Source organism: Mauremys mutica, chromosome 2, assembly GCF_020497125.1.
Source record: "Mauremys mutica isolate MM-2020 ecotype Southern chromosome 2, ASM2049712v1, whole genome shotgun sequence".
NCBI lineage: Eukaryota > Metazoa > Chordata > Testudines > Geoemydidae > Mauremys > Mauremys mutica.
The window spans coordinates 298,775,517-298,787,672 of NC_059073.1; the positions used below are offsets into that span (position 1 = coordinate 298,775,517).

Genomic DNA, 12,156 nt, shown 5'->3' on the forward strand with positions numbered 1-12,156 from the left:
ATCAGGTTGCTTCCAGTCCCTGAGTCTAATCACTTACCCCAGATCAATTGGTATCCTAGATTTTATACCAAAGACAATGCTGGTAGACAATTCTGTAGTAAACTAACTAAAGATTTATTAGCTAAAAAAAGGTAATACGAGTTATTGAGAGATTAAAGCAGATAAAATATATGTACAAATGAGTCAGTTTATAATTTCAAATGATAGCAGAAATGTAGTGATCTGCCAGTTTTGCATAAGTCTCTCAGTGTTCAGGGAATCTCCATCTCTATGTTCATTTATTTTGCCCTGTTAGAATCCAAACAAGCTGACAGGGTCAATACCCATGTGGGCTTTTCCTTTGATGGCAGAGAGTGAGGAATACATTTGGAGTCTTTGACTTTTGATCGTCACACACAATGACCACTTGCTTTGAAATTAACACTTTTCTGTTAAATTCTTCATTTGCATTCCACAAGACTTCTTTCTCATTTGATGGATTATTTACTGACAGGGGCATACACTATGTGAATGTTTGCTACAGCATTATAACGGGATCCAGATAAGTGTTTAACTAATGCATTGTTTTCAGTGCATTAACATCCCATTAGTTTTCATGAAGTTTAAACACCAAATACATTCTTATACATGTAACAATAACTTTGCTCTATACTAATACACATGTGAATTGGCCTGGCTTCCAGCTATGCATCTGTAATCACTGAGTGAGGTCTGGGGTTTTGGCATGAGCTGGCACCTGGTCTGCTAGTGTCACAGCCATGGGACCATCTTTCATTTTTTTAAATCCCTGCAAGGGATTTTTGTACTTTATCAAAATTTTTAGATTATTTTTCCTTTGGAAAGGAATAAGGCCCTGATCCTGCAAAGACTTAGGTATGTGTGTTATGCACTGTGAGTAGCCCCACTGACTTCTGATGAGAACTTGACTTCAGTGGAACTAGTCACAAGGCATAATGTTAAGTGTGCACTTTGAAGGATTGGGGCCTCAGGAAACTGTGGATTAACTCTCTTTGAGGACGCTGAGGTTTTTTTTATTGCAAAGAGATGGAGAGATGTCTAATTTCACTATTTATTCTCTTAATGGGAGTTAATGAAAACAGGAGCAATAAAAAAAGCTAATCCAACTGTTAAAGGGCATGTAGGTGCACACAATAGCTACATTCACCACGTCCTGTGTCAAATCCAGGGAAAGATTAAAAACTGGGGGAGCTGGAAAAATGCAGCCTGAAATCTTAGTTTTGATTTTCTTTTTTATATTTTTTTTCTGGAAAAGCTCTTACAGAACCACCAGGATTACCATGACATTTAACACTAAGGAAACTGCAGGTCTGGAACCACTGTACACTAGTTCCTGTTTTGTTTCCCTGTAGGTATTATTCTCTCTGCTCCGTGGCGCATTCTACCTCATCCAGGGCTTCCCACACTTGGAATGTGTTGCCAGTGCTCGAGGTGCTGCCTATGAGGTGTACAAGGTCATCAGTAAGGTGCTGTGACAGACCCAGACCAGTGGGGTACAAGAGTCTGGTAGAGGGCAAATATACTGGTCACTGGATGAACAATTTTCTGTTCCCTGAGTGACCAGAGCAGGGGCTTCCCTAGAGCAATCAGGAACCTGCTAGAACTAAATAAGACCAGCAAGCTAATCAAGACACCTGGAGCCAATTAAGAACTTTCTAGAATCAATTATGGCAGGCGGGCTAATCAGGACACCTGCTTTAAAGAGGACCTCCCATCAGTTAGTAGGGGTGTGTGCAAGGACCAGGGAGCGAGAAGCCGTGCTGCTGGAGGAGTGGAGAGTTCAAGCGTGATCAGGCTTCAGGAGGAAGATCCTGCAGTGAGGATAAAGAAGGTGCTGGGGAAGGCCATGAGGAAGTAGCCAAGGGAGTTGTAGCTGCCATGCAGCTGATACAGGGACCATTATAGACAGCTGCTATCCATAGGGCCCTGGGCTTGAACCCCATGTAGAGTGTGGGCATGGGTTTCCCCCATCCCCCCAACTCCTGATAGGACACAGGAGGAGTTAACTTGGTCTGTGAGAAACACCAGAAGGGAAGGTCTGAATTGGAAAGGGATCTGGCCTGTCCCCAAGCCACTAGGTTTCCCCCAGGCTGGCCACTGGTGAGGTTAGGTGAGTGGACAGCAGGTTTGAGCACTATCAAAAGTAGCCAAACTGAGGGCTGCCATGAATCTCTGAGGCAAGCAAATCCACCTGTAAGTGCAGGACCCACCAAGGCAGATGAGGAATGTCATTTAATGTCACTTTTCTAGCAGTCTGAAATTTCTGATTTATTTCTCAAAAAATTCAAAAAGTGAACGAACTGCATACACTCAGACCACTGAAAACAAAAGTAAGATGACATTTCTCTTCATATTAAGGAGAGACGAGCCTTAACCAAAGCCCTAAATGAGCTTATTTCAAACTTGGGGGAAACTGAGATCTATAGCTCAACTTTACAGATTGGGGCCCTCGTTCCTGTTAGGTTTGTCACTCCCTCATTTATTTATTTTTTTAGAGTAAGTGGTGAAGAGCTAAGTGAAATGACATTGCTCTTTAAAACACAAGTATGTGGAGTGGACATGATTTTAGTTCAAATGCTTTTGATTTGGTGATTAACAGTACTGTTGAAGTATAAGAGGGGTAGCCGTGTTAGTCTGTATCTGTAAAAGCAGCAAAGAGTCCTGTGGCACCTTATAGGCTAACAGACGTTTTGGAGCATGAGTATTCGTGGGTGAATACCCACTTTGTCAGATGCATGACAATGCATGCTGTTGAAAGCTCTGGTAATACTGTTGCTGGGGAAGAGGGATGCCACACTTTCAGTAACTAACTCTTAGAATTTTGTACAGCAGTTTGTTATATATCTGAAGTCCCAGGTTCATATTAGGTTAGAACAAAGGGCTGAATTTTGTCCTCTGTTATGGCAATAAATGCTGATGGGTGTCAGTGAGGTTGTGTGAATATAACAAAGGGTGGAATTTTGCCCAGAGAAAATGAATTAAGGGTGATCAAACTCTGTGTAACCACCTCTGATGTTGGTTGTTCCTGACCTATTACACTAAGCAAGTCATTAGGGGACTCGCCTCAGACTACAGCAACAATGGCTATAGAGACTCAGGACTCTGTTTCCCAGATTGTCTAGAGTCCTGGATGGAGATAGAACAAGCTGGAAGCTACTACCAGAAAACAGAACTCTGAGACAAAGGGTTTGGTTTTATTTTTGGTTTTACTGGTCTTAGAGTGGAGCAGAGAGAGCCTACGGGGTCCCCTTTAAACTTCCCATTTCTACTCCAAAGAGAAATTTTGAACTCTGCTGGTGGTTACTGGGTCATTGAAAAGTGTCAGTCCAGCAGAGATCAGCAACATGGGAAGTGGAGGAGCAATTGCAGGTCAGGCTATTTAGCGCCAGGCTAATTTTCCATTGGACTTCAGACCAGGGAGCCTCAGGATGATGGTATCTTTTTTAAGAGATGAAGACTTTGTAATAAATCCCCAGTTTGTTTATTTTGCTTGTGCATTTTAAGCCAACCAACAATTACAGGCAGCATCACTCCTCCAAGAACTGATTCTCAACCCACATTCTGCCTAGGCAGATGCTGGGAGGGAGCTAAGGGATTTGGGCCCATTGTAAATGTTGGGAGATGGATGATTTAAGGTATAATAGATGATTTATTATTCTAGTTACTCCTGTTCTTTCCTTGTCCCGTATCCCAAAATGCTTTGCAGGGTATACACAAGGATTGTATTTCACTGATAGGCAGAATCCTCTGGGGTGAAATACAGCAACCATTGATCAGTTAAACTGCTATGTAGTGTTGCAGTGTTTCTTTTTTCTGTCCTAAACAACTTATCTATCAAAAGACACAACTGTAAAATCACAGAAATGTGTAATACCTTTTCAAAATCTCTCTCCAGCACCGTCTTCTAGATAGCAGTGCCAAGGAAGGATACAGACCAGACAAGCTCAAAGGAGAAATTGAATTCAAAAACATCCATTTCAGTTACCCATCCAGACCTGATGTTAAAGTAAGTGATCTTTTTAAATTCATCTTTGCAGTGAAGAGCTGCTGCCATTATCTGTGTGACCAAAAAGAAAACTGATATTTTACCAATTTAATGTATTTATTTTAAAACAGTATTTTTTGAAGTGCCCATCCTGTACTCTGGGTATTTATGTAGCACAGTGTAGTCTAGTTGAAAGAACATTGGGTGAGGACTCAAGAAACCAGGATTCTATTCCCAGCTCTGCCATTGTCCTGCAAAGTAACACTTGGCAAGTCACTTCACCTCTCTCCCTCCATTTTCCCCATCTGTAAAATGGGGATAGTAATACTGACCTCCTCTTTAAAGTGCTTTGAGATATATGGATGAAAAGTACTATGTAAGAGCTAAATGTTATTATACTAGTTATAAAAATACAACAATAAAGAAGGATGAATGTCCTCCCAAAACTAAAGCTTTGTTTTCACCACCATCATCCACTTTTTCTTCATTTTCACTTGTGGAAAAAGTAAGGGAGAACAAATGGGGCTTACAGCATAACCAGAAGGTGAGTAAATTTGGCCTGTGGTGAATTGAATCAGAAGCAAATTCTTCATTCAAGCTCACTCACCAACCATGCCTCACCTCCAGCCCTCATGTGGTTAAACCCAGAAAGCTGTTTGTGTCCGCGCTTCAGAAGATCTCAGCTGCTGTGATATCCCATGTGGGGAGAGGTAATCTTGGAGATAGCCAGGACTCAACCTATTTTAAGGCTTATTGGTTAAAGCCATTATTCTAAATCACTCCAGACAATGAAATGGAAGCCAGTGCAGATCACAGAGCATGGAGGCAAGATTCTCCCTACAGAAAATGCCCTCTAAGAAACAGACTGCCATGCTCTCCACCGGCTGAAGTTTGTGAGGGGAGTCATCTTGTTGTACAGTCCCATGTATGGTATTTTGCAGTAATCCAATATTTCTCTCTGGATTGACATCTGTACCGGAACTGAAAGTTCAGAACCTTCTGGCCAAGTGTAAAAGACAAACAAAATGCTATTAGCCGCTACTGCTTCCTGCGTGCAAAAGCAGCTCTGGATCCAACAGGTTATGAACTCACTTGAGTGTGCTGCTGTTAGCTCTACCATTTCTTCTGATGGGTTCCTCCAACCTACAACCATAAACTTAGTCATCTCTGAGGTGAGTCACAGCTGACTTGCCTGCCTCAAACCCACCCTGTAACTTGCTGGCTAAGCCAGTCAACTTCTCCCAGCTGGGTCTGATGAAACAGAGACCTAGAGCTATATTATCTGAATACTGAAGTCAGCGTAGTCTGTAATGTCTCAGTGTCTTCCCCTAATGATCTTGCATACAAATTGAGCAGGAGGGTGACAAGACAGAATCCCACATCACTCTACACAAGAGAAATCCTGGGCTGGATGAGCCACTGTTTGGGGCAGTGGCTGGAATGGGATGGAGCCATTCCAGAATGATTCCATCCATCCCTTCTAGACTCCACCCTGTTTCAGCAGTGGCTCATTATCAATGGTATCAGAGGTAGCTGGCAAAGCTAAAAGAATCATCTTGGATACCTGGTTCTCATCAATCACCAGCCAGAGATGATCAACAGACCAGATCAAGGCAATGTCCATTTAGTACCTAAATTTGGAATGAACCGGGTCACAGAGAGCTGAAGACTCTAGTTATTATCAGCATTACCTTGACATGCCCTTTCCTGCCTTACCTAAAAAGGGAGATTAGAGCTGGGATGGTCGTGATGAGAAATGATGTTAAAGGGGTGGCGAATGATGGTCAAGCAAACACCAAAGCTTATCCACTATTAGCTTACTGGAAAACTGGTGCTCTTCTGGTATAGTATAAGGAGACAAGAACAATATTACTGTTTTTATCTTCTATTACAAAAAAATGTGTAGTCATAAATCAGCCTAAATATAGATAAGAGTTCCCATAGAAGACAAATATTTGGTCACTAACAATATTAGACATTCATAAGATGGGATAAACAGACTGAAGTAAAATGTTCCTAAATGTGAACATAGCAACAAAAGTGTCATTACTCCATAACTAATTCCTCCCTAGTAAATTCCAGAGATTGTCGAATCCTGACCCTTCATTCCATTGGGGATATTACAACACCCACTTTGTTTTCAGAGCCAAAGGGTTTTTCTTAGGGCAGTCTTTATAGAATAAGAATAGAACAAAGCAAGATTGTTATTAATAATAAAAACTTTTTCTTGTCATCTTCAAAGTGCTTTCCAACCCGGATTGGAACAAAGGACTGAAAGCAGGCCTGGGAGTTAAATACACTGTTAGACCAGACCTCTCATTATTGGCTTGATCATGATGCCAAGCATCTTAATAGACCTTTTTCTAAACAAACCATTTATTTAAGCAGCTCTATATTTATTGGACTAACATATAAAGATGATATTTCCAGATTCTCAAGGGCCTGAACCTGAAAGTTCAATCGGGGAAGACCATCGCTCTGGTTGGCTCCAGTGGCTGTGGCAAAAGTACTGCTATTCAGCTGCTACAGAGATTCTATGATCCAGTCCAAGGAGAGGTTAGTTTGGATGAACTGTCGATATTCCAGGCTCCTAGGATGAAGATTAATTTCCTGACTAGATTACACCTATACTTTAAAAGGATATTACACCAAATTGGATTCTTAAAATAACAAAAGATCAGGGAAGGCTCCAGGCCTCAGCACGCCAAGCACATGCTTGGGGCGGAATGCCGCGGGGGGGCGCTCTGCCGGTCGCCGGGAGGGCAGCAGGTAGGCAGCCTTCGGCAGCATGCCTGCAGAGGGTCCGCTGGTCCCGCGGCTCCAGTGGACCTCCCGCAGGCGTGCCTGCTGAGGGTCCGCTGGTCCTGCGGTTCCACCGAAGCCGTGGGACGAGCGGACCCTCCACAGGCACGCCTGCGGGAGGTCCACCGGACCAGCAGGACCGGTGACCGGCAGAGCGCCCCCTGTGGCATGCCGCCGTGCTTAGGGTGGCGAAATGTCTAGAGCCGCCCCAGCAAAAGATACGTAGCATCCAAAGAGATTCTAAAACAGATTTTTCATTACTTGTATGCCATGAGGATGAGAATATTGTAAAAACTTAGATAGGACTTTACTGACATTAAGGGAAGTCAAAATTTGTATTTAAATATTCAGGGAGAAAAGGCAAATGCGTCACATTTATTGAAAATACAACAGTTAGCATATGCTTTTTAGTATCTCTCTCTCACACACACTCTCTCTGTCTCTCTCTCTCTCTCCTGCCAGTTGATGTTTATAGTTACCAGTTTGTTGTAGCTCGAGTCAATCTAACGGCCAGTTAGATTGAGCATGAGTCTCGATCCGATGCTCCCAGGCTTTGCAGGACTGAACCCAGAGTTCTGTGGCACAACAACCCAGCTTTCCAGTTGTAAATTCCTATTTGAGTCCATGCATTTTGCAATGTCATCCTGTCCTTAAGTGGTGTTAATCCTGGGGTTTTCTGCTATTATCATTTGATGGTTATTGTCGGGCTTCCCATTGTTATCTCCTATTTGTTGTCTCACTTTCTGAGGTGCCTGCCTCACCTTAGAGGTTGTCAATGCTGCTAACATGTTTAGCATTGGATACAATGGCTGTTTTCTGATTGTCTCCTGTCTTTCCAAGTCTCTCACTTTTTCTTGACCATCTGGACCTTTGTCATGGCTTTCTTTGACACCTTATCTTTTCCTGATGCATGCATTCCTCATTCACACAAACAATCTCTTACAGAAACCTTCAAAGGTATAGAGAAGCAGTATTTTATATTCAGCAGAATACATTATAAATCAAGCCTAGCTAAATCTTATAACTTAAACAATTCCCACTGGTGCTTCAGGCCCTCAACATCTCTCTAATCTCCTTAACATAGATACAATACAAGATCCTGTCTCTTACTTACTAAAACCTTAAAACAAAGAAATGTATATTTAACTAGAGTCCCTAATTTGTAATACATATAGGAAACTATAGTAGACATTATAACTTATCCAAAAACAAAAGGGTGACCATAATCAGTCATAAGGATTGTTCTGGTCTGTCATTCCTTTCTGCTATTCAAAAAGGATGGCTGGCAGGATGAAATCAAATCATACATTAATTCTCATAGTACAATTATAAAACACTGCTCCTACAATATCCTTTTTGTTTAACCTTCTCCTTTCATTCTTCTAGTCTGAGGTGATTGTGAAGATATAGTTTTAATTTTTCCTGGTCATTTTGTTTAAATGTTATTGCTTTATTCTATGTGAAAAGCTGCTAAACAAATATTGAAGTCAGTTATTATACATCTCTACCTCGATATAACACTGTCCTCGGGAGCCAAAAAATCTTACCGCGTTATAGGTGAAACTGCGTTATATCGAACTTGCTTTAATCCACCGGAGTGTGCAGCCCCACTCCCCCGCAGCACTGCTTTACCGCGTTATATCCATATTCCTATTATATCGGGTCTCGTTAAATCGGGGTAGAGGTGTATCATTATTATTATTATTATTATTATTATTATTATATCATTATAACAACTAATTATTTGAAACATAATACATTTCCTCTAACTCTTCATTTATGCCTTTCCACTCAGATTACCTTAGATGGACGAGATATTCGGACCCTTAATATAAAGTGGCTAAGAGAACGTATTGGCCTTGTAAGCCAGGAGCCTATTTTGTTTGCTACAACAATAGCTGAGAACATTCGCTGTGGCAGAGAGGGTATTACTGATTCTGAAATTGAGAAAGCAGCTAAAGAAGCCAATGCTTTTGATTTTATATCCAGACTGCCTGATGTGAGTTGATGTAATTTGAGCACCGTATAACTGTGACAAATTCTTTGGTTTCTCTCTCTCTCAGTTCTTCTGAATTTTTGTGGCCCAAATTCTCTGCTGGTGCAAATAGATGGTGCTTTACTAGCTTTTCACTGATGTTTTGTCATTTATTCCAATTGACAATTTCACCCACAGTGTTCTTAATTTACAATACTAACTGTATGTCATGTGGCAACATTTTTAATAGGGTGGATAAGGAATTTCTATGGACAATGAGAGATTTTTTTTCAATTTATCAGATTGTTTTTATTCTGTTTTCTTCTGCTAGGTATTATCTATCTTTTTCTACTTCCAATATTCCCATCTTTTTTGTTTTTTTGTTTTTGTTTTTTGTTTTTAAACTGGTTTTGCTTGGCAAACAAAATTGCTTTGTGTCCTGAGTAGTCACTGGTTAGTATTGTTAGCCAAACAAATGGCTGGATTTCTTCAGCCAGTTCTAGTTTGTCTGGTTTTTTTCACTTCAATTGCTGCTTTTTATAATAATTGAAAAATCTAATTTTAGAGTACCTTCTTTAAGCTAATAGTATGTGGTGTGATGGTTTTCTAATTCCTAGCCAACTAGAAGGTGAGACAGAGACAAAACTGTAAACCAATCATTAGGAATTTTAAACTGTCCTCTGCCTCAAGGGGGAAAAAAACACTGAATGTAATTGGCCAAGACACTTCTTTAGAAGTAATTATTCTTAAAGCGTTTATTGGATCATCCATCATAAAACTTTTAAAAGAGGGAATTTCTGTATGTGATAGTAACAGTAAGACAGGGGTGGGGGTGTAAAAGGATTTCAACTGACCACTTCTGCAATGTCGATACTCCTCTCTCAGAAACTTAACACCATGGTGGGGGAAAGGGGAGCTCAGCTGAGCGGAGGGCAGAAACAGCGAATTGCTATTGCCCGTGCCCTGGCAAGGAATCCCAGGATTCTGCTGCTGGATGAAGCCACGTCTGCTCTGGACACTCAGAGTGAATCTATTGTGCAAGCAGCTCTTAATAAGGTAGGAATCCTGTTGCTAGAGTTATCAATCAGTATTAAGAAGCACCACAACCATATGCCAAGCTTGACATTAAAGGCTATAGCATGCCATCTGTTTTTAAGCACAGCTCTCCGCTGGTTTCGAGGAGGGCATTGAAATCAATAGGGATAGGTAATAATTGGAGATATACCAATCTCCTAGAACTGGAAGGGACCTTGAAAGGTCATCGAGTCCAGCAGCCTGCCTTCACTAACAGGACCAATTTCCCCCCTAGATCCCTAAGCAGCCTCCTTAAGGATTGAACTCACAACCCTGGATTTAGTAGGCCAATGCTCAAACCACTGAGCTATCCCTCCCTTTTACCGTTCCCACGAAAATCTGCCCAAATTTGGGGGGCCGAGTTATGAGGCTCTGAACGTCTCAATTTGCATGTGCTCAGTAGAGACTTATTAGAGCTCAGCAGCTATACTCCCCAAAGAAACAGTCTGAGCTCGCTGCATTGTATGACAGGAGTGCACATGCACCATCCCCACACTGTGACTAAGCATGTTCCTGCCCAGGATTGTAGGGGCTGAGCAGCCCCCTGCCTTCACTAGCAGGACCAATTGGATGCATCCTCAAATTTTGGTGTCATGATATGACCCTGTAATATTTAATCAAAACTCCATTAAGCAATCTCAGGGTGCTGAGCCTTATATTCTACATAGATAATATCAATATTTATACTGAATTACACACACACACACACACACACACACACACACAGAGTCACTCTACATGAAAAGAACATTAAGGTTCCAAAGTCAAGCCCTCAAAATGTAGGGAATGACAGAATTAAAGTTTCCTGGTCAACATTAATTTGGGCCCCTTGTGTGTCTGCATTAGGGGACAGTCGTCAGTTACATGATCCCATACTATTTTTTCCACAAGACCCCCTGCTTCATTCAGTGCAGAGGATAGTGCTATTCAACATTCAGTGCTAGTCAATATTTCTTTTCATCCTCAGCATTCAGTGGATGGCCCCATGCCATTCAAACTCTGCTGTGAAAACAAAATTATTAACTTCCTCATGGGCTTTTCTATACCTCTCATCACTCTAGTATCTGAGTGCTTCATAAACACTAATGAATTTATCTTCACAACACTCCCAACAGGTAAGGTGGTAGTATTACTCCCATATCAGAGAAGGGGAACTGAGGAACGGAGACATTAGTGTTGAAAGTGCATACTACTTTTGGGTGCATGATCTGTGATGCCCAGGACTCAATATTTCAGAGAATTTTGCATTATACAGTGCTAGATATGTTAAAAGCACATCTCCCATTGACTTCAGTTGCAGCCGTGAATGCTCAGCACAGAGACAGGGCTAGAATCTAATTCTCTAGGGTAGTATTCAGCTGCTGCAACAATAATGAGACCATCCTTTCTTTTCCTGCAATCCCCTGTCTCATTAACTACACACCTTACAACAGGGCCTCCCAGAGGTGGGGGAAAGTGGGTCAATTTGAGAGTTTTTCAGGGCCCCTGGAGTGGGGTCCTTCGCTCACTCTGGGGGCTCGGAAAACTCTCATGGAGCCCGGGCCCCCGGAGCTTCTTCTGCTCCTGGTCTTCACTGGTAGCGGGTCCCTCCGCTCCGGGACCCGCCGCCAAAGTGCCCCGAAGACCTGGCTGCACTTCGGCGGTGGATCCTGCTTCGGCGGTAGTTCGGCAGTGGGGAGTCCTTCCGTTCTGGGACCCGCCGCCGAAGTGCCCCGAAGACCCGGCTGCACTTCGGCAGCGGATCCCGCTTCAGTGGTAATTTGGTGGTGGGCAACCCCCACTGCGGGTCTTCGGGGCACTTCGGCGGCAGGTCCCAGAGTGGAAGGACCCCCCGCCTCCGAATTACTGCCGAAGCAAGGGCCCCCCACTGCCGAAGACCCCAGTCCCCCGGAATCCTCTGGGCGGCCCTGCCTTACAACTTCTGCAACAAATAAGGCAGGTTTCCTGCAGACAAGAGCATCCTTTACTGCATAACTTTGATTCCTTCCATAATCACTGTTCATTCTGCTCTCCCATCTCTTGTTTCCTGTGCTGGTGTCACAACCCAATGGCCCCCTCCCCTTAGGGAGGTCCCTGGGAAGGCAGATTAGCACTGTATATTGCTAATGCTGTTGCAAGCATGACAAAGCATTTTGGGGAGGATTAAAGGTGTGTGAGTGGAGAGTGGAAGGGGTTTTTTAGGTCACAAGAGGCCGAAGAGGGGGAGAAGAAAAAGAAAAGAGCAGAGAACAGGTTAATTCAACACTGCAATTAACAAGCTCAGTTTGAAGATAAAACACTGTCCTCCGCCCAACAACACTGC

The 12,156-nt window shown here is 42.6% G+C and overlaps 1 protein-coding gene across 1 annotated transcript in view; it reads left to right on the plus strand.

Annotated features, from left to right (window-relative positions):
• The window catches only part of LOC123363338 (ATP-dependent translocase ABCB1-like), a 47,585-nt gene that overhangs the window by 14,631 nt on the left and 20,798 nt on the right, over positions 1-12,156 (plus strand). Inside the window, exons 11-15 of the mRNA XM_045004191.1 lie at positions 1,371-1,484; positions 3,914-4,024; positions 6,434-6,559; positions 8,601-8,804; positions 9,666-9,836. Of these exons, the coding sequence (XP_044860126.1) occupies positions 1,371-1,484; positions 3,914-4,024; positions 6,434-6,559; positions 8,601-8,804; positions 9,666-9,836 (726 nt within the window). The remainder of the gene's footprint in view (positions 1-1,370; positions 1,485-3,913; positions 4,025-6,433; positions 6,560-8,600; positions 8,805-9,665; positions 9,837-12,156) is intronic.